This window comes from Micromys minutus (assembly GCF_963924665.1).
Source record: "Micromys minutus genome assembly, chromosome: 2".
Classification (NCBI taxonomy): domain Eukaryota; kingdom Metazoa; phylum Chordata; class Mammalia; order Rodentia; family Muridae; genus Micromys; species Micromys minutus.
The window spans coordinates 46,701,814-46,728,295 of record NC_137971.1 but is presented as its reverse complement, the minus strand read 5'-3'; the positions used below and the strand labels follow the sequence as shown (position 1 = coordinate 46,728,295).

The window sequence follows — 26,482 nt, the reverse complement described above, 5'->3', positions numbered from 1 at the left end:
ACTGGAAACAACCTAAATGTCCCTCAATTAAAAAAATAGATAAAAAGAATTTGGTACATGTACACAATGAAAAACTACTCAGCTATTAAAAACAAAAACATCATAAATTTTTCAGGCAATAGATTGAACTTGAGAATAACATCCTGAGTGAGGTAACTCATAGTCAGAAAGATACATGTATGTACTCACTTAGAAGTGAATGTTAGTTTATCAGAACAGGATAACTGCTACAGACCCAAAGAAACCAGGTAATGAGTTCTGAAAGGGAGGATGTGTGAATCTCAGTCAAAAGGGGAAACTAGTCATCTAGGGTTGATGGAGAGAGGAAACTGGGTAGGAGAAGGGGTGAGAAGGAGAATTGGAACAGTGTTCAGGTGGGGAGAGGAGAGACAGAAGCGGGCTAGGATTAAGAATGAAAATTGTTGTTTTCCATCCAGTCTACTGTATGATATCCAGCACTCCTGGGATTAGATGAAGGCCTAAAATGGGAGAGGATATGAGAAGTCTGTGGGGATGACCCTAGCTGAGATTCCTATGAGATGGAAATGACCACCTCCCAAACTCAGGCAGGACTTCCAGAAGAAAAAACAGGAAATCAATCAAGCCACAAAACCTTCAACTCAAAATTTGTCTTTCCTACAAGATGTGTAGGGATAAAGATGGAACAGAGACTGAGGGAACACTCCACCAATGACTAGCCCAACTTGAGACCCATCCCATGAGATAAAGCCAATATCTGACACTATTAATGATACTCTGCCATAGTTGCAGACAGGAATTTAACATAACTGTCTTCTGAGAGGCTTCATCAAGCAGTGGATAGAGGCAAATGCAGAGGCCCACAGCCAAGCATCAAGCAGAGATAGGGGAGTTTTATGGAAGAATGGAGGATGGAATTGAGAAAAATGGAGAGGTTATGGACAGCATAAGACTATCTACAGAGTCAACTAACCTGGGCCCATGGAGGTTTGCAGAGACTGAACTACAAACCAGAAAGCATGCAGGAGCTGGATCTGGGTGCCTTATACATTTGTAGCAAATGTGCAGCTTGGTCTTAATGTGGGTTGCCTAACAAATGTAGCAAGGGCTGTCTCTGTCTCTGTTTCCTACAACTGGATTATTTTACCTTACCTAAACTGCCTAGTTGGGCCTCAATGAGAGAGTATGTGCCTAGTCTTACTGATACTAGATGTCTGTAGGTGGGATGGTATCCAAGGCGGGGGGCTCCCCCTTCTCTGAGGAGAAGGGGAGGGGGCAATGGTGAGGATTTGTAATGGTGGGATTGGAAAGAAAGGAGGGGGGCTGTGATCATAATGTAAAGCTAATAAAAATAAATTATTAAAAAAAAAGTGTGACCAGCAAAAGAAATGATCACTAGAGTGAAGATACAGTCTACAGAGTGGGAGGAGTCTGTCAGGAGCCATCATAGAACTTAGTTTTCTGAAGAGCAGCAAATACTCACAAGTATGGAGGCATTGCTTTATCCCCAGAATGGGGTTAACCACCTACAAAGGAGAAGGAAATGATTTTCTTTGTAGAAAAAAAAAGAGAATGGACTATAGATCATAATATTTAGTGAAGTACTCCTGACTTACAAAGAAAATATTTACTATTTTCTCTTATATGTGAAACCTAGAACATACATATAAGGCACGCATGTGCATGCATACTCTTTCTCTCTCTCTCTCACACACACACACACACACACACACACACACATACACACACAGTATGAAAATATAATAGGGATTATCTGGAAAGAGGAGAAGTTGGGTGGGGGAGGGAGGAACAGAAGATGAGGAAGAGGAATGAATATAGGCAAAGGATGTGATACATTTGAGCAAAAGTCATTGTGGTATCTATCACTTTATATAATAAATATAAATCGATTTTTAAGTAAAAATGTATTTATTTAGAAGCATTCAGAATATCGACAAAACAGCCATTATTATTGTTGTTGTTGTTGTTATTGCAATTACAGAGTGGTATTCAGTTAACAGAACAACAATTATCTTTATATAAGCTGTATCAGAGACAACTGAAGATGAGAAAAAACAAAAGAAAACATAAACACTGTCCTCCCAAACCACCAAACTACTGTCATCATGTTTAACTAATTTTTGCTGTGCACCAACAAGAACCTGCTTTAAATTTCATGCCAATTTACAACCCCCAGACTGTACCAGGCAAGGTCAGTGGCTATTGAAAATACCACCAGGACAGGGCTATCTAAAGACACATTCGGCAGTGTGCTAACTATACAAAAAAAAAAAAAAAAAAAAAAAAAAAAACAAATCTTTACAGGCTGACATGACATTTTTCTCTAAAAGGGATGACTTGTATACAGGGGGTTAAACACTTTATAGACAAGGAAAAAAAAACTATGCTAGAACCAACTTACTTATTATCTTCTTCATTACTGTCTTCCTCTTCTTTATCCTCCTCCTCTTCCTCTTCCTTTTCTTTTCTTCCTCTTTTCAGGCTTGTCCACTCTCTTTTTTGCTGCATCAGGTTTTCCTGTAGCTCTGTAGGCAACAATTTCCTTTATGGACTTCTCCTTCAGCTTGGCGGCCTTCTTCTCATAGGGCTGCTTATCATCCACGGCAGTGTCATTCCACATCTCCCCTAGTTTCTTTGCAACATCACCAATGGATAAGCTAGGATGCTCCCCTTTGATTTTTGGTTGGTACTCAGAACAGAACAAGAAGGCCAATAGAGGCCTCTTGGGTGCATTGGCATTCTTGAACTTCATTTTGGTCTCCTCCTTGGGGGATGTAGGTTTTCATTTCTCTTTCATCATGAGACTTGTCAGCCTTTGCCATTTCTTCAAATTTCCCATTCTTTAGCAGACATGGTCTTCCACCTCTCTGAGCACTTCTTGGAGAACTCTGAGAAGTTCAGGAAGCATCTGAGTGCTTCTTCTGTGCCCCTCCCAGCAGGTTTGCACAAAACATATGAGGATATTTGCCTCTCTGCTTCTTAGGATCTCCTTTGTCCCTGTTTAGTTGATTTTCCTCCGTGAGTGCCAATCCGGCTCTCGCTTGCCCATGCTGTCTCTATGGAGCTCAATGTACTACACTGGTTGTGAGAGCGGAAACCAGATGCCATAAACCAATTTTTGAAAGGAATGGCTGTGCTGGGCATGGTGGCAGATGCCTTTAATCCTAGCAGCTTAGAGGCAGAGGCAGCAGATCTCTATGAATTTGAGGTCATCCTGGTCTACATAGTAAGTCCCAAGACTTTCAAGGCTATATAGAAAGTGCTTGTCTCACAAAACAAACAAATAAAAAAAGAATAGATGTGTCAACATAGCTTGGGAACATGACAGGGAGTCAACAAGTAGTTCAAAATAGCTTATGTGCAATAGTGACTGTCATTGTGAGTTAAGAGGCTGTGTTCAAAGTGTCTAAATTGTTATGTCCACTAAAAAGCAACCTGACTATGTTTGAAGGAGTTCATAAGAAAATAAAGAAAGTATGAAGGCTTGTGCTAGGAACCTCTTGCAACAGAAATAATGAGGTTAGGGCATTGGAAGGTTTCAAAGCACATGACATTATGAAAAAAATTTTAAAAGGGCTTAGTGAGATATACTCAATAGGAAAGGGGTATTTTGGCAGATAGACATCTTGGCATTTGAATTCATAGCAGCAAGCAGTTTCCCATTATAGTAAATCTGAGATGGTCTTCCCTGGCACGTCCTACATCTGAGATAGTACAATTTTCAGTTGGTGGAAGCAGAGATTAAGGAAGTGAGTGTACAGTTGGGGAATTCTGAGAGGTGTCAGCCTGGAGACACTGCGTTTGTTTCTCTGCTTTCTTTCCATCCTATGTGGAAGTATTTGGCATCATCAAGGATGTTCAATCATAGAAGGCTAAAACATGTACAGAAAAATGAAGCAGTTTCAGAGAGGAAAGTCAACTTACAAATACTTCCTATTGAAAGACCAGGATAAAGCCTGACCTCCTAATAGGAAAAATAGAAGACCCCCTAGCAGGTAGAGTAGAGCCTAAAATGTAGGCTAGCCAGTTCTGCAATACTATCCTTCTATTCTAGGAACTGCCTGACCATAAAAGAATTTATAGTCCTAAGGTCAGGGTGACTCTGTTTCAGAAACTGACTGACCATAAAAACATAAAAGTTAAATAACACATTATAAACAATCTTGAGAAATCGGATGTTCCCCTCAAGATTCTTCCATGGTAATTTTCACCTTATAAATAATCTTGAGAAACCAGGTATTTGCATTACAATTCTTCACTGGTATTTTTGGTATTCTCCCATGGTGTACTCCTCTATCCCCCAGTTGTGGTTTGTCTTCCTTAAAAACCTCTTCTCTCAGCCACTCGGTGTTGAACTCTTCTACCCCTGCGTGGGATACAAGTTTTGACCCCAGCGCTGGACTTCAATAAACCTCATGTGATTGCAGTCAAGGATGGTCTCTCATGAGTTCTTGAGGGCTTGTGTTATCCCGAGACTTGAGTGAGGGTCTCTCCTCTGTGGAGGTCTTTCACTGTATGGCCAACTTTACAATTTGGTCTTAAAGAGAGGAAAAGAAGTCACTTTTTGCCAACTTAGTCATTGTGATTACATCTAAGCTGATCCCCAAATACACTGATGATCAGTATGAGGAGAATGATACCTTCAGATTACAATAAAAAATTCAAGGAGCATACAGAGAAAACTGTATTTGATGGTTGCTGTTTTCCCTCTTCCTCTGTCCCATCCAATAAGAAAAACTTCATGGTTAATTGTTCAGGAATGGTAACTTGGCCCACTGAGTATAAGCACTTGCTTCACAAGCATGAAGACATGAGTTCTGATCCTAGCATACCTGATAATAAGCTGGGTGTGGCCACATGACTGCACTGTGCTGTACAGGGTAGAGGCAGTAAGAGGGCTAGTTAGGTATTGCTACATAAATGATTAGGTCAGTGAGAAACCCTGTCTCAAGGGAACTATGTGGAGAATGATAGAGTGTAATCTGAATATGAGGTCTTTGTGCACACACACCTGCATACACAACACACACACACACATGCAACACACACACACACACACACATACACACACACGGCAATGACTCACTTTGTATTTTCAGTGCTAATTAATGACTTTATAAAATAAGCAGATGCTTGAAACATACAAGTGTCATTTCTTCTTTCCCCGGCTAGCCTTGTCAAATCATTTATCTCCATGCCAACACAAATCTCTTGCTTGGATCTTTATGGCTTTCTATAGATAAGGCCTTTCCTACCATCTGGGCTCCAGCAGAGCAGGCCTCTGCACAGACATCCATCAATGCCTTCTTCCAGTTGTAGCTGTTCCTTCTTAAAATTGAACCCCTCTAGCAAAGTGTCACTGTTAAAATCAAGCAAGTTGAAGGTAGTTGTACTTTTCCAGAGATACATTGTATTTGGCTCTATTTTAAGGGATGACCCAGTGGCACATGCCCTTTTCTCCCAGTTTGCTAAGTTTTGACAATCTGCATGTATTACCAACTAGTTTTTAGTTTTTTTAAAAACTGTGTGTGTGTGTGTGTGTGTGTGTGTGTGTGTGTGTGTGTGTGTGTGTCTGCCATGTGTGTCTAGATATCTGCAAAGGCCAGAAGAGGGCATCATCATCCTTGGAGTTGGGGTAACTGGTGGCTGTGAGCTTCTTGAAGTGGGTGCTGGGAACCAAACTCTGGTCTTCTGGAAGAGCAGCAAGCACTCTTGAATACCAAGACATAGCTGCAGCCCTTCTGTTTTCTTCTCTTCTTGCTAAGCTTACCTGCCAGCTTACCTGCCACCTTCTTTAATACCGAGCTTTATTTAAATATTTCCTGAACCCATTGCTTACCCCTGTTTGAGACTGCTGTAGCTTCATTGAGTCTATCAACACTAGTTGTGAAGACCACAGCTTCCTGCCTTCTTGGCACAACTGTTCATATTGCTCTCTGATTTCTTAAAGCATCCGTGAGTACTGAGTGTTCAGAGGATGTTCTGGGGCCATCCACAAACTACAGACAAATGAATCTTCTTTAGTAAAGAACAAGAAGGAATGGAAAGACAGCAGGGAGGCAAAAGACAACTTATAAAATCATGGCAGCTTGTGAACAATCAAATTAAAATTTTGTTTGACCTCCTCAAAAAAACTGTCTGATGGTAAATGTCATGAGAAAAGATTTCCTTGACAATGGTTCAAATAAACAAAAAAGCAGGGGGGAGGGGTGAGAGGAATATTTTTCTGAGGGGGAAGGGAGACAGGTAGCAACTGTAAACACTACAGTCTTCTCCCACCCACCCATGCATATTTCATTCAGCAGTAAGACCAGTAATTTGTTTTCGTTTTGTTTTCCTGAAAAATATTTAATTACCAAAAAAGCTATCACTTTAATCATGGTCATCTATTCCTTAATGTCAAGCATGAAAGAGTCCCTAAAAATTCAGAAAGAGGGCCAAGAGCAAGAAATTTGTTTGGCTGTTTAGTTTGGGATACTGGTCCAAGCAAGCGTAAGCTGCTGGGGCCGTGGGGAGGACAAGCAAAGTCACAACATTCTTTTCCCATCTTCATGGAAGTAGAATGGCTGCCAACACATACAGGATGAGGTGCACATCCATGAAAGAAGCTACAGTTTCCTGTGGATTTACTCAATGCCCACTTCTCTCCTATCATGCTCCACCCTGCAGGGCACACATACACTCAAATCTTTTAAAGCTAGATTTCAAAACCAAAACATGAGGGAAATCCTGGACTGGTCAGAAGTCTACTTTCCTTTTAAAAGCCCTACTTGTGAATCTTTTGAAAGCTATGTTTTCTGTTACCATTTATCTTTTTATGGGGCAATTCAGGGCAAAGAATCAAGCCTGGCCTTTTGATACTGGAAGAATTTTGTTGCAGTCTCTGTTCTGCCAAGAGATGTTTATGTGACTGCAGGCAAGCAACTTCTCCAAAATTCCATTTTCTCATGTGAAAATACACTGCAGATGTCTTTCCTTTGGGGGTTCTTCAAGGATATTATGAAGGAAACTGTGTGAGAGGTTGCTTGCTCTCCATGCAGTGAAAATGTTAGCAGCCTTCTGTGTCCTCTCCTCTTTATTTTAGTAAAGTGGAAACTTGGGATTAAAAAATAATAAATCAACTAATTATGACTCTTGAATGATAGAATGATAAACCCCTCCATTATCGCTATACTTATCTAGTGATGAGGAATCCGTTTTTCTCTCCCTCTCTCCCCTCCTCTCTCCCCCTCTCCCTCTCTATTCTTTTCTGAGGTTTGCACTAATTTACTCCTAGTTCTAACCCTTGAGTAATTCAAGCAAGTCATAGAAAGCACCCACTGTCCTACAAAGTTAACTGTTACTATAGGGAACTGTTGCCCATTTTAGAGCTAAACTAGAATTGTGTTCAGTGACTCCAGGGAGCTCAAGTTGGAGCCAGATGGGGGACTGGGAATGTAAATTTAAAAAAAAAAGCTGGGTGAGTTGCTGATACCAACTTTATTCAGACAAAGCTGGCATCCTTTTTGATCCTGAGACCAGGGAGCCAGCCACACTGCCCATTAGGACTCTTGGGAATGTATCACTACCTAGAGAGACTCGTCAGCACCTAAAGAAAGTTAAATCCCCCTACTCCAAATCCTTCTCTTGGCAGTCAATTTAACTGGTCCCATCCAAAGCTTACTTATCATCTCCATTATGACCTGTTTCCCAGCTTCTGGCAGAAATGTGCTTTGCGCTCTCCCCAGTGTCTGGCCTCATCCAGCTAAGTGACGCACAGAGTTGGAGGTCTTCCAGGTGAGTCCATCTTTCCCCCCTTCCTTGAACTAGTTACCTGTGAATCTTTGGATCACAAAAAGAGTGACTAGGAAGAAAATGTGGAGCAGAAAAGACCCTTGGAACTTTGATCTCACTGTTCTGAGTTTAGTGAGAGCAACTGTATCTTACCTATTTCAGATTTTAGAATGTGGAAAACGTTTCCTTGAGTGGTTGCTACTGTTTACAACTTGAAATGGGAAAAAATAAACTAAGCCAATTTTCATCTAAGTTAACCATTTTGTTCCATCTACAGAAGAGGAGAAGATTAGCATTCATATGAGAAAATATGCTTTGCAGAGGTCACACAGTAAAATGTAGCTGAAATAAAAATAGCAGAATCAGTATTCAAGCCAGAGCTTTTTATGTTGCTATAGACTCTTGAGGACATGCACACGAAGGTATGTATGCAAAGTCAAAGGTCTCTGTACTTGTTACTGAGATGCCAGGATATAGAATAAGGTAGAGCTAAAGGGCTATTTCCAAAGCATGAGATACAGTTTTCAGTCTCAGTACTAACCAACCATATTGACATTCTATTTTTGACTTTAGTTTTATTACCTTAGTGGGAAAAATCTTAGCTAACTGATTTCCAGATGTGCTATTTTATTAGTTAAATAGTTTAAATATAATCTGGTATTTTTTAAGCATCTGTGCAGTCCTGAAGCTGGGAAAATCAGATGGTCATGGGAATAGAATAAATATTTAGGGTCTGTGTGGTAGCCCTTATGCAGTCAATGAACAAAATATCCACTGGGCATCTGTAAAAATCCAGGCACTCTGATAACTGATGGAAGGAAAGTGATCCATGTAAATACTTTTCCCTCGTGTCAGTCTATTGTTCTATTCACCACAAACCCACTAATCTACAGGTACATACTGCATGCTCAGATGTGTCCGGAGACATCATTTGTTTGGGAACAAACTCATCAGACATCTATTCTGCTGTACCTTGACATGTTCAGTTGATTGTTAAAAGTTAATCTCCCCACCAAGATTGAGGATAAGAAAACTATTTACAATCATTTTGGGTTTCTGGTCTTGTCTAGTCATGTGGGATGTGTGAGGCATCATACCCACTAAAGTTGCAGCTGTGATCAAGTACCATCAGTTGCTCACGTTTACATGCAGATTGGTTTGGGCATCAGTAATGACAACAAACCTGAGAGTCAGAGAGTTAAAAGCTTAAATATTAACTCTATAGTTTAACAATTGCTTGTTCTTCCATAACGTCATTTCTTGTCAGTAATATATACTTCTAAAAATTATGAATCAATGTGATTCAGTTCTACTCAGTGCAAAGAACTTTAGTGTCATCTCATAATTTATTAAGGAGAAGTAAGGGATCCAACAAAAATGCGAAGTATGTGAAATGTTGTGAATGAACAAGTATAATGTTATATTGTTGATAACATGAGAGAAAATGTTGGTATAACCATCCCTGTCCTGCACAAGCACATGTAGAAACACAGACATAGGCACATAGCACACACACACACACACACACACACACACACACACACACGTTCAACCTGTAATTGCAGGTAAGAATCAAACCAATATAGAGACAGAATAATCTTAGTCAAAACCCTGGTAAATAATCAATTATTTCTTTATCATTCCAATCTTAGTATGTATGTTTGGACTAGTCAGTCCTGTTGCTGCTTTTATTTTAAAGTTAAGAGAAATCACAGGAAAAAAAACTTATGTGGGATTTGAAGATCTATGTGTGATATCATAGTGTTCTAAGATATAGATCACTAATGAAAAACCTATGTATTATATGCAGTAGAATCTAAACTCAATTCCCAGCACCACTGGCATGTCCAGTGTGTCAAAAGTGATTAAATATGCAAAGATTGAGTCTAGCTCTTCTCTGCCTGACTTCCGAGCCCTGCTTTGAATAGTCACAAATAGGACAATGGGTGTAGAGATGATAAATAAACTCACAACCACTGTAAAACAAAAGAAAACACAAAGTAACAATAAATGAACAAACAAGAGATGGTGATGCTCAGGCCATGAAAAAGATAAAAAGTATTAACAGTGTATGGGAATATAGTGGGCCTCATACACTCCTGCAGATAGCTTAGGTGAAAATAACCCAGCTGTCTACATAGGAATTATATAAATTAATTAATGATTAGCTTTTGCCATATTCTAAAAATATTAAGTTTAGAAACCATGTTCTGGGTGAAATAGGAAAGAATTATGTGCATCTGAATAAAATATGCTTTTGATGATCATAGCAAATGTGCTGTGCTAAAGATGGGCAGGCTTTGTTTGCCCAGGGCTTAAGTGTGCTTTCTCTTTCTATAGGAAATAGCTTAAGGAAGCATAGTTTGTAAATCTGCCTGTCTTGAACCAAACTGTGATTAACTCTCTTTCTGGATTGTAAGGCAATGTTTTGGTCTTCTTTCTTCATTCACTTGATTCCCAATTCTACTCCCTACCACTTCTGCAAGTCTGTTCCAGTGAACTGCTCTGCTTACACCGCAAGGGTTTTAGTTGTGTACTTACCAGATAAACACCTGCTTACAGGAAGAAACCAGAATGTTTAGAAAAAAGAGAAAGATAAAACAACATTCATGCTGTCTTTCTTGCCCACAGGGAGAAGGTCAAAACTTTTAACATGATACTTATCCACTAGATATTTGGTAAATACCCATTGTGTGCCAGGCATAGGTTTAAGAGAAACATATTCTAAAAATAGCTGTCTTTCTTATGTTTCTGTTCTAAGGAAGGACAGAAAAATGAAGAAACAAATTGAAGCTACGCAACATTGTAAGAAGATCACTTCTGTCTAAAAATGGAGACATATCAATGGATTAAGCCAGATAAATGAATGGATCAGAAGTCAGAAAGTGGAGAGAAGGTTGAAATTAAATGTGAATATGCACATGTATGTAATGTTATATAGTTTATATAATTACATGTGTGTTTGTATGTATATGTTTTGTGTGTTTGAAACAAACACGGATCTTTTCTACTTAAGCATTCAAGGATCTTTCACAAAGTGTCTCCCCATCTCTGGTTTTCAGAATTTATCTTCTGTGTCTTCAACTCCTCTCTCTGCTCTGGTCATTTTCTATCCCTCAAGTACTGAGCTTGCTCCCCATTACTTCTGCAAATGTTTTTCTCTTGCTTAAATGTAAGGTTGCTGAGCCAGTCCCCCAAGCCTCTCCCACAGCATCTTCCCACACTAGGGCTCCTTTACTCACGTGAGCAATTCTCCTTATACTTTTGCTTTTCTAAAAACACCACCTACTATCCCTAGGCTCCATGGAATTGTGTAAGTGTTTCTTCAACTGCACAGTGTCAGTTTGTACTAATGATCACCTGTTTTTCTGTCTGTATGATGTATTGTGCTGAGTGCTCAAAACTTAATAATGTCTTATTAATATCTACATCGTTGGCATCTAGCTCTAGCAAGCACACAGTGAGATATTTGTGTAGGAAAAGCATTCAAATGTCACATGCTTAATGATTTTTCACACTCTGGTTTGCTCAGCATTTTTCTAAATTTTATCTCTATATGCTTCATGCTAATCAGAGGAAGGGGAGGGAACAAGAAAGAGTAGAGAAACAGAAAGATTTGGAGGATATAGAAAAAACTTCATTCCATGAAACCTGGCTATAAGTATAATGATAAACTGCAATGGGAATTTTAGCCCTCTCTCCAATGAAGACTCACTGGGTATATAAATACACTTAAGGGGGAAGTCTCATGTACCCCAGTAAATGGCCAACACAAAATGAACTCAATGTTATTTTGTGGATTTTTCTGTGTGTATCATATTGTTTTGTTTGGGCCTTTTAAAAACAATCTTACCATTTGTGAATTTTGTCTTTGTATGTTTCTTGTGATTTTTATTGTTCTCCTAACTCTTTTATTTATTTTAATTATTTACAATATTTAAAATATTTAACAATTTAATTCATTTTCTGGCCTGTCTTTTCTAAAGAAAGAGAAAGAAGGTGTAGAGTTGGGTGGGTGAGGATGTGGGGAGGATTGTGAGGAGAAGGGGGCAGAAACCATTATCAAAATATACTGCATAGATTTTCAGTTAAGACAAAACAAAACTAAGAAACACAAAATTTTCTCTGCAAGCATATGATATATTGATTTTCTTTAGAAAGAAGGGCTGTAGAGATGGCTCATAAGTTAAGAGCACTGTTCCTTTTTTCCAGAGATCCTGAGTTCAAATCCCAGCAACCACATGGTGGCTCACAATCATCTATAAGGGGATCTGATGCCCTCTTTTGGCCAGTAAATATATATATGTGTGTGTGTGTGTGTGTGTGTGTGTGTGTGTGTGTGTGTGTGTGTATGCAGCAGAGCAATAAATAGAATATTATAAATAAATATATTAATATTGATATATAAATATTTAAATAAATAAATAATTTAAAAGAAAAGAAAGGAATACATTTATAAATCTAAGTGATTTAATAGTGTAGTGTAACAGTTGGAGCAACTTAGAGAGATTGCTAGCTCAAATACCACTAACAAGTCACTTCATTATTATTGTGATCATTGTGATCACAATACTGCCAAGATGTGCTTTACACTAACAAGTTTGTCAGATAAATATGATAATGACTTCCACACATTACAGAGGAGAATTCTGCACTAGACATAGGATGTTCAAATTTTGGGGTATCTTCTGGTTGTAGGAGTCTCTTATTTTTTTGACAAAGTAGAAGCGTTTCTTCACTTTGATTTTTTGTTGTCCCTAGGAATATACCTCTGGGCCTTTGAAGACACTGAAATTAAAACATGGCTGTGGGAAGAAACATACGCATGGTGACTAATTTCATCCTTTTGGGATTTTTAGAGCATCCCCAACTGCAGATTGTCCTCTTTGTGTTGTTTCTGGGGATCTATCTGGTGACCCTGGCTGGAAACCTGGGCCTTATTGCCCTGATCCGAATGGACCCACACCTCCACTCCCCCATGTACTTCTTCCTTAGCAATCTGTCCTTTGTTGATATCTCATACACCTCCTCCATAGCCCCGAAGATGCTCTGTGATTTCTTCAGGGAACAGAAGTCCATCTCCTTTGTAGGCTGTGCTATACAGCTTTTCTTCTTTATTGGAATGGGAGGTACTGAGTGCTGTCTCCTGGCAGCCATGGCATATGATAGATATGCAGCTATCTCCAACCCTCTACTCTATCCATCCCTCATGTCACCCACCATCTGTGTAGGGATGACCATCACAGTATACACAGGAGGGTTTCTCACTGGCTTGATCCAAACCAGCTCCATATTCCGGCTTCATTTTTGTGGATCTCGAGTCATTAATCATTTTTTCTGTGACTTGCCACCTCTGATGTCCTTGTCTTGCTCTAACACTTTTGTCAGCCAAGTAGTGAACTTCCTGGTTGTATGTGTGGTTGGTGGGGCATCAGCACTGATTGTCTTGGTCTCCTATGGCTACATCATTGCTGCTGTCATGAGGATTCATTCAACCCATGGGCAGATGAAGGCTTTCAACACCTGTGCCTCTCATCTGACTACGGTGGTCCTTTTCTATGGCTCAGGTCTCTTCTCATACCTCCATTCTAATGCTGGATACTCACAGGACAAAAATAAGGTGGTGTCCATGTTCTATGGTGCAGTGATCCCCATGTTGAATCCCATCATCTATAGCTTGAGAAACAAGGAGATCAAAGAAGCATTGAAGAAACTCAAGAAGAGGAAGAAGCAGATGTCCTGTCTCTGTGCTATGTAGTTTCTTAGTTAAAAAAGAATAGCAGAAAAAAGAACAAAGCCACCTTAAGCCTTTTGTTAAATGTAAATAATAAAATAATAATGTGCCTCAGAAAATCAGTAGTAAGTTAAAGAAGCTATTTCAAGCAATACGTCCTACCTGCTTCTCAACAGACAGTTGTGCTTAATGGACATTTCTTTTCTTCACTTTACTTTCTTGTTATGGGCTAGTGTTAGGTTTTAAATTTGGTCACTTGTAATGTAATGCATACGTTTTTGATGCTATTCATCTACCATAGGCTACCAGGTGCTAAATTCAAGGTCCCATGTCTTGGGAACATGAGCCAAAGCCTAGTAATTGGGATGTGTCATTCAGTGACGTCTTCATTACAATAAAGCATGGTTATTGCCAGTTCTTCTGCCTTTGGGGATATATATGTCTGCCCCCTTGTCTTGGATTACTACCTGTCCATTACTGGTGCTAATTAGAAATATTAACCTTGGATTAGAAACCTGAGTTCCCACAGAAACTATTTCAACAATGATGACTCAGAGGCAGGAACTCAGAGGGCACCTGTAAACTATGTTTAGGAAGAGTAGAGGACTACAGTGTACAATCATAACATTCACAGAGGCCAGATAAAGGAAGCCAAGACCACCGACTTTTATATCGGCAAGGTCATGATGAGGAAAGAGCAAGGATAGAATATATGAGGGGCCACATACTGGGGATTCCAACTCTCAGTCCTAGGGTTACTTGTAGCCAAAGATAGTAATCAATGTGACCCAATGCAAAATTGCAAACTCACTTTTAAGCATTATCAAATATTTTTGGAAAAAAATTTAAAACTCAGTTGTGTTCTCAGGTATGAATTTTGTAGATGGTGCCATGTTACAATATCAAAAGTTTGGCTGCACCTGGAAGAAGAATGGCTTGAATTCTCGGCCTGAAATCTTCTCATGACTATGTATGACCAGCTGGAAGAGAAAAATTTTCATGAGACACTCTGATTTCGTATCTGTTCACTAGATCATGTTTCACTCTTGAGCATATGTGGCTCCTAGTCTATGTCCTGTCTACAGACTCTCTGAACCTTGATGATAGACTTTTATACCATTAGCCTTGCCTTGATTTCCATGCATTCTCTAAGAAGTGTCATCTTCCCATGGTGTTCTCATTTCAAAGCATGATTTGAAAAGAAAACATCTACATCAGAGAGTTTGCTGTAGAATGGAATATATCACTAAAATTATCTTTAATAGTATTTTTCAAGATAATTTCAGGGTAAATGGTAAATGAAGTCTTGTTTCTTTGATGACTGTGTGCATAAACCATGGTGAATTACAACATCCAACTGTGAATCATATTGTCCTGGTTATTAATATTCTGATTTACTACTCCTTTATTTCACAGTGTTCTTATTTGATAATTTCTAAGACTAGCAGGATTATTGACAATTTCTATGGGAGGAGATGATTTAATCAGGATAGTCTCTATTGAAGCCTTTCCTGAAACTAGAGTCTTACAGATCAGGCAATCACTACAGAAATATGACCTTAGATAAAATACTATAGGAACTACCTATCTCCATCTGACATTATACTTTTTCCTGGCTTCCTTTTTCTAAGCTGTTAGCAGCCATGCCTAAGTTCTTCTTTACTCTTCTTCCAAAGCACTAGGCAGATCCTTCCACAAACTATGTGCTTAATAGGTATCTGTTTAACAGACAAATAAATCTGTTTACCTATTAGGCAATATAGAAATGTAAAACCAAAGGAAGGGGAAAAATGCTTATTGGAAGCTTATGATGTACCAGCATTGTATACAGCTTTTTTAAACATTTCAATTCTATAACATACACACAAATTCCTTTGTTCAAAGTTCAGGATTGGCTAGATGGCTCAGGTGCTACCAGTGCTTGCTGCTCTTGCAGAGAGTCCAAGAAAAGAGTATTGTGGAGATTGTTAGAGGGTAGGAAGAGGAGAAGGAAGGATAAAGGAAGTTAGATGATAAGTCACATAGAAGAAAGTACTACTATTTTATGGCATGTGTCAGTTATTCCCTTTTATTGAAAGCCCTCAACTCAAAGCAATGATATATTTTGAAAGGACAAAATGTTAGTATACTGTTCTATGTATATGCATCAAATTAACAGAAAGTACGTCACAAGATCCATAGATACTATGTGCCAATTTAAGCATGAAGACAACTAAATAATAAGAGTTCAGAAAAAAACAATCAGTGGCTATTTAGATGTAGTAATCATTGAGCAATATTAGAATATAAAACATAGTGTCCTAGCCTTGACTTTCGACATTTTTTCCCCAGAGTTTCATATGCCTATCACCTCCCTGAGCAGACCTTTGCAAAGTTAGATCATAGATGTTGGTCCCGTCATTGAACAAGCTTCCACAGATGATGGTCATATCTTTGGACAGTCTGTTCGTGGATGCTGTTCAGGAATCTGCTTGTGAATGTTGGTCCCAACTCTGGCTATCTTCCTGTGAGGTCATATCAGAGATTGGTTCCATGAGTTAAAAGACCTTCACAGGCCTAAGTCACACCTTAATGCTGGTCACACTGCTAAGTTGTGCTTCATGCTTTCAGAACACTCTTCCTACTCTGTGATTCCTTGCAAGGGCTCACATTTGGGTCTCGTTTTCATCATCTGCTTGAAAATGCTGACCTTTCCCCTAGGCAGATGCCTGGTGCTTGGCATATTGACATTGAGAAGCTGAATCTGTTACCCTACAGATCCAAGTTTTCTCCTGACTGAACGCAGTCACTGAAGCAGTTCTGATCGAAAGTTCCTTCCTGTGGTCTAGAGTAACTCTACTGGCTTCACTTAATCTTATAACTCTGGCAAAACTTGTTCTGGGTTTCCCGAATATGGTTTACAGATAGTCTGAGGCTGCTAACAGTCATGGCTCTTTTTAAAATTGTGTCTTGCCCCATGATAGAGGGCTGAGTAGAGAGGCATTCAGAGTCGTTTCTGCTACTGATTGAAACCTTTCTGTTCTGTTCCTTTTTCTTTAAAGTCCCTGTTATAGGGAGTGTGCTGATGCTCTCTGACTTAGGCCATAGTCGGGTTATACTCTTAGTAGAAAAGGAGGGCTAGCATTTGTCCCTATTTGTCCCTACATCAGACAAATCCATCCAGGATGGACTGGGCTCTTCATATTCTGTTGGTGCTTTTGTTGTTGTTGTTTTGTTTTGTTTTCACTTTACTTTGCTATTAAACTAGAGATTACTGTCCATTACCTCTTCTTAACAGCTGCCTCCCAGCTCTCCCAGGTTTATTCACTAGACATTCTGGCCTGACAGTTGCTATCTTCTAGAAGTTGGTCTAGTTTTTGATATGACTACACAGAAGCATTTACCATTGACTTTCTTTTTCTATCCTCCATAACACAGGAAATTGCAAACCCACTGGATTCTTCTTTTAGTAGACAGTCTTGGTAGGAGAACTCCCCCTTAGAAGAAGGAGTGGACCAGGAAGTCCCAGAACATGGGTTAAGGAGTCAGCCATTGAGAAAAGGAAATATCACTGTCTCACTGATATATCATCCATATTCTCGACAGGAGTTTAGTCCACACTGCACTGCAGAAGTCCTAGCTCCCTGCTTTGTGTGCTAGGTTTCAGATGTACCTCTTTGATTCCCGTAAACCACATAAAATGGGATGCTCCTGGCCCATGTAAACATCCCAAATAAATGATGAAATACAAGGATTGGAAATATATGGTCCTGTTCCAAGCCTGCACAGGATAAACGTTACACATGACTCATAGCTCCTGTGATAGAAGCTTGTGTCAGAAGCTTGTACGAAGTCAACCAGATATGGCTTCCTGCTTATTAAAGGAAGTGAAAGTGCCCTTTAGCATCCCAGATTCACACCTTTTTAGAGGAATATTGCTGTTCTGTTCTTGAGGCCAGAGGTTGGTTAGTGTGTAACTCCAGGTATTTACTCACTCCGGATGATCAGCCTGAAAGCATGTGTGCTTGGACACGTAACTCAATGCAAGAGACCCGAGGAAATCATTGATGGGAGGGAAAAACAGGAAAGTGTCTGATAAGAGGCAACTTACTGCCCTGGTGTGCAGCGTTCTTGGTCACTATATATTTCTGACAAATTAAAATTGAGATCAAAGAGTGGATTTTGTCTTCTATTTCTATCTTTAAAAAAACAAACTACCAACCAAACCACAACAAAAACAAAAAAACAAAAACAAACCAGCTCTGTAAAGTCCTTCACTCTCCCATGGAGTGCTTAGGACAAGACAGACTGGTGTCCCAGCATACTGCAAGCAGAATTATCTTAATTCTTTATCTTAGCCCCAGATAATATCATTTGCACACCAGGATACAAGGGCTTAGTAGCAATGAGACATCATAAAACATGAGTGAGTGCTATTCCATTTCCTTTGCTCTGTAAGGACAGCCTCTTAGTAAGCCAATGAGAAATCTAAGGCTTGTCCATGAGGTAGAAATATCCTGTGTCTGGTGGAGATAAAAGTGTGTCAAGAAGGGCAGATGTTGCTACGGCCTCTTCATCTTCAGTGAAAGAATCTACCACTGGAGACTGAAAAGAGGACAGCGTAGTGAACCAAGATTGGAACAAGTCTAAGAGAGTGAAGAAAACACCACAGAAGGCTCTTCAGGTAGAGAAGAAGTGAGAAATGGGGTTTGCTTTTTCTGAGAACTCATCACTATGGCAGAGTAAACAGTGGGGTTAAAAAACAGGGGAGTGACTTGTGGAGAGTGTATGTTCAGGAATATAGTATATTATAATTTATTGCATGTCCTAGTGATTTATTTATTATTTACTTTTTAAATGAATATTTTCTTTACTTACATTTCAAATATTTTCCCTTTCCTGGTTCCCCCTCTGAAATCTCCCTATCCCATCCCCTATCCCCCTGCCTTTATGAGAGTTTTCCCCCACCCACCCACATGCTCCCTCCCACCTCCCTGCCCTGGCATTCCCCTACACTGGGGCATTGAGACTTCACAGGGCAAAGCGCTGTCCTCTTATTGATGCTCAGTAAGGCCATCCTCTGCTACATATGTGGCTTGAGCCATGGGTCCCTCCATTTGTACTATTTGGTTGGTGGTTTAGTCTCTGACAGCTCTGTGGGGTCTGGTTGGTTGATATTGTTGTTCTTCCTATGAGTTGAAAACCCCATCGGCTCATTCAGAGTGGTCTTAAATATTCCAACCAACTCTCATTTGTCTGTTTTGCAGTTAGTATAGCCTGAAGAGCAATTTATTGTTTTAGAGAATTGTTAAATTTTCTACTTAAGAAACTCTTTCCCATCTTTCTGTTTGTCACAGGCTCTCTGGTGGATGTTCAGGACTGGTGTGTGGCTGGGACTATCTGCACCATGAACAGCTTCATTGTTACAGTCCTCATCTGGACCACTGTGGCATATGCTGAAGTAGATAAGGCACTTGAAGAGATCCGTGAGGATGGGTTTCAAAAGTGCCAGAAAACTCTGCATCGACCTGTTTTAGAAGTGCTACCTGGAGGAGGCTGGGATAACCTAAGGAACATAGACATGGGACAAGTGATGGACTTGACATACACCAACTGTAAGACCACAGAAGATGGAGAGTACATCATCCCTGATGAAGTCCACACTATTCCTCAGAAAGAGAGCAACCTGGAGATGAACTCGGAAATCCTGGATTCCTGGGACAATTACCGAAGCACCACCTCATTTTCCATTAACCTGAATCTCGATTATCTGCCTAAAGTCAATGGCAAGTTCTCTACTGAGTTCCAAAGGATAAAGACCCATCAAGTGAGAGACCATGCTGTAACCACACGAGTACAGGTGAGAAATTTGGTCTACACAGCGAAAATCAACCCCCATGCAGAACTCAGCTTGGGGTTTAAGAAGGAGCTCATGGAAATCTGTGACCAACTAGAGAAAAACCAGACAAAGATGGCCACTTATCTGGCAGAACTCTTGGTCCTCAACTATGGCACACACGTAATCACTAGTGTGGACGCCGGGGCGGCACTGGTTCAGGAGGATCACGTAAAGTCCTCCTACCTCAAGGAAAATAAGGGAAACCGTTTTGCTGTGTCTGCATCTGCTGGATTTACCTTCGCAAAGGTTGTGAACTTGAACATAGGGGTAGGCTTTGAGTATCAAAATAACTTGGCCACGGGCTATCTTGAAAACAGAACCAATTCTAGAGTGCAAAGCATTGGAGGAATTCCATTCTACCCTGGGATGACCATCGAAACCTGGCAGAATGGCATCATTAACCACCTGGTGGCAGTGGACCGTGCTGGCTTGCCTCTGCATTTCTTTATCAAGCCCGAAAAGCTTCCTGGATTTCCACACCACTTGGTGGAGCAGCTGTCGAAGACCGTGGAAACTGCTGTGAAAAGCTATTACAACTTTAACACATACCCAGGCTGCACAAATATCAACTCCCCCAACTTTGATTTTCAAGCCAATACAGATGATGGCTCTTGTGATGGTAAAGTAGTCAACTCTCCCTTTGGAGGAGTTTATCAGATGTGTAGTCAATTATCAGGGCAAAGTAAGGTTGACATGTGCCAAGATTTCTATCAGAGGAATCCACTTACTGGTACTTTCTCTTGTCCTTCTGGCTATACTCCTGTCTACCTGCTGTCTCAGATCCATGAGAAGGGTTATACTGATGTAGAATGTAGAAATAAATGTACCCTCACGATATTTTGTAGGACACGTTGTAAAGATGTGTTCCGAGTGGCCAAGGCAGAAGTTAGCGCTTATTGGTGTGCGGCCACAGGCCAAGTACCAGACAACTCAGGACTTCTCTTTGGAGGAGTCTTCACTGACAAGAGCATGAACCCAATGACAAATGCACATTCGTGCCCAACCAGTTACTTTCCTCTGAAGCTGTTTGAGAACGTCAAGGTATGTGTTTCTCTGGACCATGAGTTGGGGCCAAAATCTTCAGTCCCCTTTGGTGGGTTCTTTAGCTGCAAAAAAGGGAACGCTTTGTATAATTCTTCCACATCTGGAGACTTAGAGGAATCATTTCTGCAAAAGTGTCCTGGGGGCTTCAGCCAACAGCTAGCTGTGATCATTGATGGATGCCAAGTCTCCTACTGTGTCAAGGCAGGAATCTTTACAAAAGCGTCTCTGGCCCCTGCTCGGCTCCCACCTTACACTCAGCCACCTATAAGTCAGTTTTCTACTGACTCAGCTGAGGTGGCAAGTATTGAGAGTGCCAAATCCTGGGTTAAGGACCCCTATACCCTGCAATGGAGGCTGGAGGAGCCATCAAAAGGTGGTAGTTTATCAGGAGGAGCAGCTGCTGGGATCACAGTTGTGGTTATCCTAGCATTAGGGATTTTAATTGCCATGGCCATCTATGGCAAGCGAAGGTTTAAGAATAATGAATCCGACGAAATTCCAAGAAGACAGGCATTTCTTCCTTTTCCAAGAGCTAGAGTCATGCCTGATGGAGTGCTGGATCCAAATCCAGCTTAATCCTTCCTTAAAGAAACAGTTCCTCTCATCTCCAGGCACAAGTTCAAGCTTCTCTTTCAGTACTTTCTCCTCCACCTCTGCCTTTCTAAGAAGTAAACCAGATGTTGCAATAGAAAGAAGTTTTTTTTTTTTTTTTTTTTTTAATAGCTCTGTGGTTATGTTTATGCCTACTCATTGGGAAATTAAAAGATCTGTGTGAACAAAGCAAGGAAAGAAAGACTTGCAACTCAGTCAGCAAAAAGAAGCCCCGGTTCACAGCCATAGCAGAAATGCTCATTCCCAAGCAAGCTGCTGGAATCTTTACCTGAATCTCCGCATGTAGGAACACCTGGGGTGGAGAGCAACAAGAACTTTGGGATGAAGCTGCACCTAGTGTGAAGTTGGCAGACGTTTTCCAATTTGTGAGCAGGAACACTTTGCTTTCCCCGTATCTTCTTTGGGATTTAGGCTCCTAGAGGCAGTCCAAACTCCGAAAACACAAGATAGATATTCCTGTTCATCCAGTGCTGTGGAGACTCCAGAACTCTGTATTGTTGACTGTATGATCTACCTGTGTGCCTGGAAGAAACTGCAGGGTCCAGAGCAAGTCTACTTTCTATGTCCGCCCCACAATTAGGATTTACCTTGCCCAAACTATTTTTAGACCAAGTCTTCAGAAACGAGTTTAACTTACAAACGTATCATGTAATGTCAAAGGCAAAAGGGTGGTGGGGAACTGGCAATAAATCAAGAAATATAAAAACTAAAGAGAACTCCAATGCTTTAGGAACTTGTTGGTTTCTTCTAGCCAACTGATGTCTACCTTTGAGCTTGTCATAGACTGGACAGGAAAGGGACTGTTGTTTACATGGATCAATGATTGTGGTTTAGTTTTCCATGTAACTAAAAAAATATAAACCCTTTCTCTTCTGTGATTAGCACTCACCCTTAATGTCTTCCCATCAAATATGTGAGTACAGATACTCACATGAATGGAAACAACCCTATAACAGCAAGAAGTATTTATTTTTCTAGAATGGGAAGATGCCAAAATTAAAATAAGCCTGCATTTAAAGTATTAGTTTTTCCCTGAAACTAAAGCCAAACAGAAGACATAGTGTCCTGTCCGTCTAGGTTCTGCTTGTTTTCACTGTTAGAAACAGGGCTGATGTGATAAAAAGGTGCATCATTAAGTTAACTGGAACAGGCACACAGAACCACCTGTGACATTTGTTTCAGATCTGGGATGGCTTCCATGGGATGTCCAACAGGCAGCATGATTGACACCTGGCAATAGTTGGAGGTTTGCTCAATTTTCATATCTGAGAATGTAATTCTCTACAACATGAAAATTCCTCCACAGCTGTCTTAGAAATTATGTATCTATTCACCACAGCACATTATCAGTGAGCTATCTTCAATGAAAGATGATGTGTTCTCTCCTTCAAGCACTTGTGCACACAGTAGGTCCTCCTGAAGAGCTCTACCTGTCTCAGCTTCTGGGATTAGGGGTAAAATTACTCATTTCTTTTCAGCAGAGATACAGAGAGGAATGAATAGATAAATTTGAACTCTGTCCTCGTTCCTGACTCTTCACTCAAGGGATTGATTGTATATGTTCTTCACAAAATCTGCCCTTTTTGGTATTAAAATGCTCAGTATTAAGACATTTTCCTCTGTGGTCTGTGGGTTCTGAGTGAATTTTGTATGTTCAGTCAAGCTTTTTCTAAATTACTGATTTTCTTCTGTAAATTCTTTAAGGATTATTGAGTCTGCCAAGCACAGCACAGTAGGAGGCCCCCAGACCTTTAGTGAACAAATATCCCACTGACACAAAAGTGTTTCACTAACTTATGTTTCTAAAATGCATGAACATATTTATTAAAATGTGAATTCTGTATCATTCTGTCTGAGTGGTCATCTGTATGAAGTCAGAATTTGAGGACTTCTGGTCCACACTCAACTCTCCTCACAGAAATCAGGTCCAGATCCCTGATTGGGGTTCCTGGGCTTTGGGTTCTGAATTCCTGAGGTTGGTGTCTGTGGCTAGATGAGGCTTGGCTTCTGAGAAAGACAAATTCTGTAGAACATCAGAGATTAAAAGAGAGTTTGGTGATCGTGGAACCTTTTTCATTTATTTTTTATTCTTTTACCCTTAACTGTGTTAAAGTGATTAATATTAAACATTTATTTAAAGGGGAAAAACCTGCCTGCAAATGGGCTAAGCAGTGACTACATTGTAGTCAAACAAAGCCACTTTCAAGAAGAGAGATGGCTCGGCAGCTGAAAGCACTTGCTGCCTTCTGGGGTTGTATTTGTAACACACACACACACACACACACACACACACACACACACACACACACACACACACAAAACAGCTCACAACCCTCTGTAGCTCCAGTTCCAAGGGATCTAATGGAGGCAAAACACTCGAAAACATAAAATTAAAATAAATAAATATTAAAAAGTAAAAAGTTAATATTCATGGTTTTCAAATAACTATTCTCGCACAAGCTTACAGTTGCTATGTGGTCTTTTTCTTTAGGAGGAACCTAGGGGTCAAACTAGGTCAAATATGTGGGTAGAACAGATGCGGGAATTTTTAGAAAATAAAAATGGGGGTTTTACTTTATTTAGATAGTTGGACTGAGATTGCCCACAGATAGCTGAAATAACCCATATACTTCTGAGACAGGTGCCAAAGCACTTGTACAAAAGCAGGCCCTTAGGGGTAATAGCTGGTCGTTCATTTGTACTTTATTGTTCTTAACATACACTTCATTATCACTAGGGGGCACCCTCCCACAGGCCAACATCAACGACTTCAACTCACAGCGGTCATAAACACAACCCTGACATTTGGACATTTACCAGCTAAGACACATTTCTCCCCAAAACCCTCATTCAGATGCTGTTAGCACCAGCTAAGCACAGGGGGCAGTAATTGTTTCTTATGCTGGGTGGATCTGTTTTCTATGTTTTCATGCTGTTGTATATCAATCTCCTCCAAGATTAAAACATTCCATCTTGGAGGGATACTTCTTAAGACACAGAAATGTTCTAAGGGAAAATTTAGCATTCCATCCTGTAGGTCACACTTTATGGCTGCTGAAGAAAGTCAGGGCAGGAACTCAAGGCAGGAATTTGGAGGTAGGCATTATGTCTATCTGTAAGTCATCATGTTTCCCACCATGATGACAATAAACTTACCTTCTGTGAGCCAGACCCAATAAAATGTTTTCCTTTCGATAAGTCAGTCATGGTGTCTCTTCACAGCAATGGGTTCTTAACTAAGACAACTAGACACTAGGCCCCACTACAGCAAGCATATACAAACAGTAAGGACTTCTAGAGACATTCTCAGGCAAGCTGAGCAATGTAGAAGAGCCAAGCTGCCTGGAAGAGGCAGTGATTGTCAGTTACCTGGAAGAGGATATTACCACCTGAGCTGAGTCTCCAAGCTGTTGAGTTGCCTGCAGGCTGTTCAATGGGTTCCAGTTGTCCAACTTCTGTGAAATGTCACCCATGCTAGGGTAGGCCATTGGTGATGAAGCAGTCTTTGTGTCATTTATGATTCTTTAAGTTAATCCCTCACTCATATTACTGTAAAAAGAACAAAACCAACCAAACAAAAACTCATTGGTTTACCAAGATGGATTTGGGTGGTATCTATACTTGGTTGGCCATCAGTTCTGTATATGGGATGAATAGAAATTTATTCTCACCTTTCCTGAAATATTGTTGCACAACCTAAGCACAAAGCAGAGAAAGAGCAGGGCAGGTATGCTTGACCAACTATAAAATCACAGAGAAGTCTAAATCTTCAAAAAGAGAAGGGGACAGGGATACAGGTACAGATATACCACATAGCTTTTCAAGGGATCAGCATCCCACAAGGTGTGTCTCCAATTCCATTTGTCACCCTTGGAGTCTCCTGGAGGGAGAATGTGGCTGCCAGTGCTGATACGTGAAAGCCTAGGGACCTCTGCTTGGCCCAGGGGAGCACATTGGCACTTCTCTTTGGAAATGAAGTTGCTAGTACCCAGAGTCTGACTTCCTTAAAATGGGTGACTATACTTTTATGGGTTAGCACAAAAGAAAGGCAAGAGACTTCCCCCTGACCACAAGGGGATTCCTGGGGCCTTGAAAGATGTGAGAAGTACACAGGCCATTGGTCTTGTGTTCAGTGTTCCAGAGGTTACAAACCGTCTCAACGGGCAAAAAGATCTGAATCAACACAGATGTGACTCTAGTTCCCATTAACCCAAACCAAGAAATTAGCATAAACACCATGCAAGGGTCTCAGGCTTCTCAGCAGGAGGCAAAGCTAAAAACCCAGGGTCTAGGGACAGATACTACTACAAGGTGGGCAAACCAGCTCACCTCAAACCATTCTAGTAGAAATAAACTTAAGTTTCATAAATCGCACAGCACACAAAGGAAGCACTCATCAAGAGGAAGTGTTAGCAGATGCACTAAAGGGGTGTTTATGGCATAAACTAAGAATATCCTTTAACTGACCTAGTGAAATGCCTCAGCCTCAGACTAGAGTCAAGAAGATTGCTATAATTGGCTTGCAGATCCTGGGCCGTCTATCAGACACACTAGGAAAGACTCAGCAGATTCTGCAGATAGACAGACTTAAAGGCAGAACTGACTTCCTTTTAGCCACCAGCAGCTTAGTGGCAGAATGAGTAGGAACTGAATGCCGTCTCTCCATGTTTTCAGTCAGCTCTATATTACTCTGTGTGTGTGTGCGTGTGCTAGGGTGAGAGGTGGTGGTATCCAGACATATATGAGTGTGCATGACTGTGTGTACACATATGGAGGATAGGCCAGAGACAAAAGTTGGGCACCTTTTATCATTCTTTACCTTACTTATTTTATTTTATTTATTCTTAAGTCAAAGTCTCTCACTGAATCTGAAGCTAATTGCTTGGATAGGCTGGCCAGTGAGCTCCGGCATCCCCTGTCTCTGCTCTGCACCAGCACTGAGATTAATGTGTTTTCCAGTCGGTCTTGAATAATATTGGGTGCTGGGTAGCCAAACTCATGTCTGAATATTTACATTGCAAGCACTTTACTGACGGTTATCTCCTCAGCCTACTGTGATATTTTTATCCCTGCATACATTGAGCACTGAGTATATCCTCCCACTCTTCTTCTGCCTTCCCTCTCCCTAGACCTTCTCCCACTTCTAAAATTCCCTCATGTGGAGGAAAACATGTAAGAGTTGAATGATAGGAACAAGGGCATTGAAATACTGTCTTACATCCACGATGTGACCAAGGCAGGCATTCATGCATTCATGGCAGTTGCTAGCATAAAGACTTCTCAAGACTGAGACAGTAAATCTTTAGACGAAGATGGGGAAGGAGCTCATGGGGCCTCACTGGGACTCACACAAGGGAGCAGACGTCAACTAAAGATTGCCGAAAGAGAGGAAGTGGTTGTCTTTAGTGAAGTAGCCACTGCTGAGTCACATGCAAGCCCAC

At 40.5% G+C, this 26,482-nt stretch overlaps 2 protein-coding genes across 2 annotated transcripts; both read left to right on the top strand.

Moving 5' to 3' along the window:
- Window positions 1-12,574: 12,574 nt before the first annotated feature.
- LOC308416822 (olfactory receptor 5A1-like) lies at window positions 12,575-13,531 on the top strand (the record flags this gene model as incomplete). Its single annotated transcript, XM_080911916.1, has 1 exon — window positions 12,575-13,531. One exon carries the CDS (start codon window positions 12,575-12,577, stop codon window positions 13,529-13,531), a length of 957 nt encoding a protein of 318 aa, XP_080768042.1.
- Window positions 13,532-18,893: 5,362 nt separating this feature from the next.
- On the top strand, window positions 18,894-21,005 carry LOC308416813 (macrophage-expressed gene 1 protein-like; the record flags this gene model as incomplete). Its single annotated transcript, XM_080911903.1, has 1 exon — window positions 18,894-21,005. One exon carries the CDS (start codon window positions 18,894-18,896, stop codon window positions 21,003-21,005), a length of 2,112 nt encoding a protein of 703 aa, XP_080768029.1.
- Between the last annotated feature and the right edge of the window lie 5,477 nt (window positions 21,006-26,482).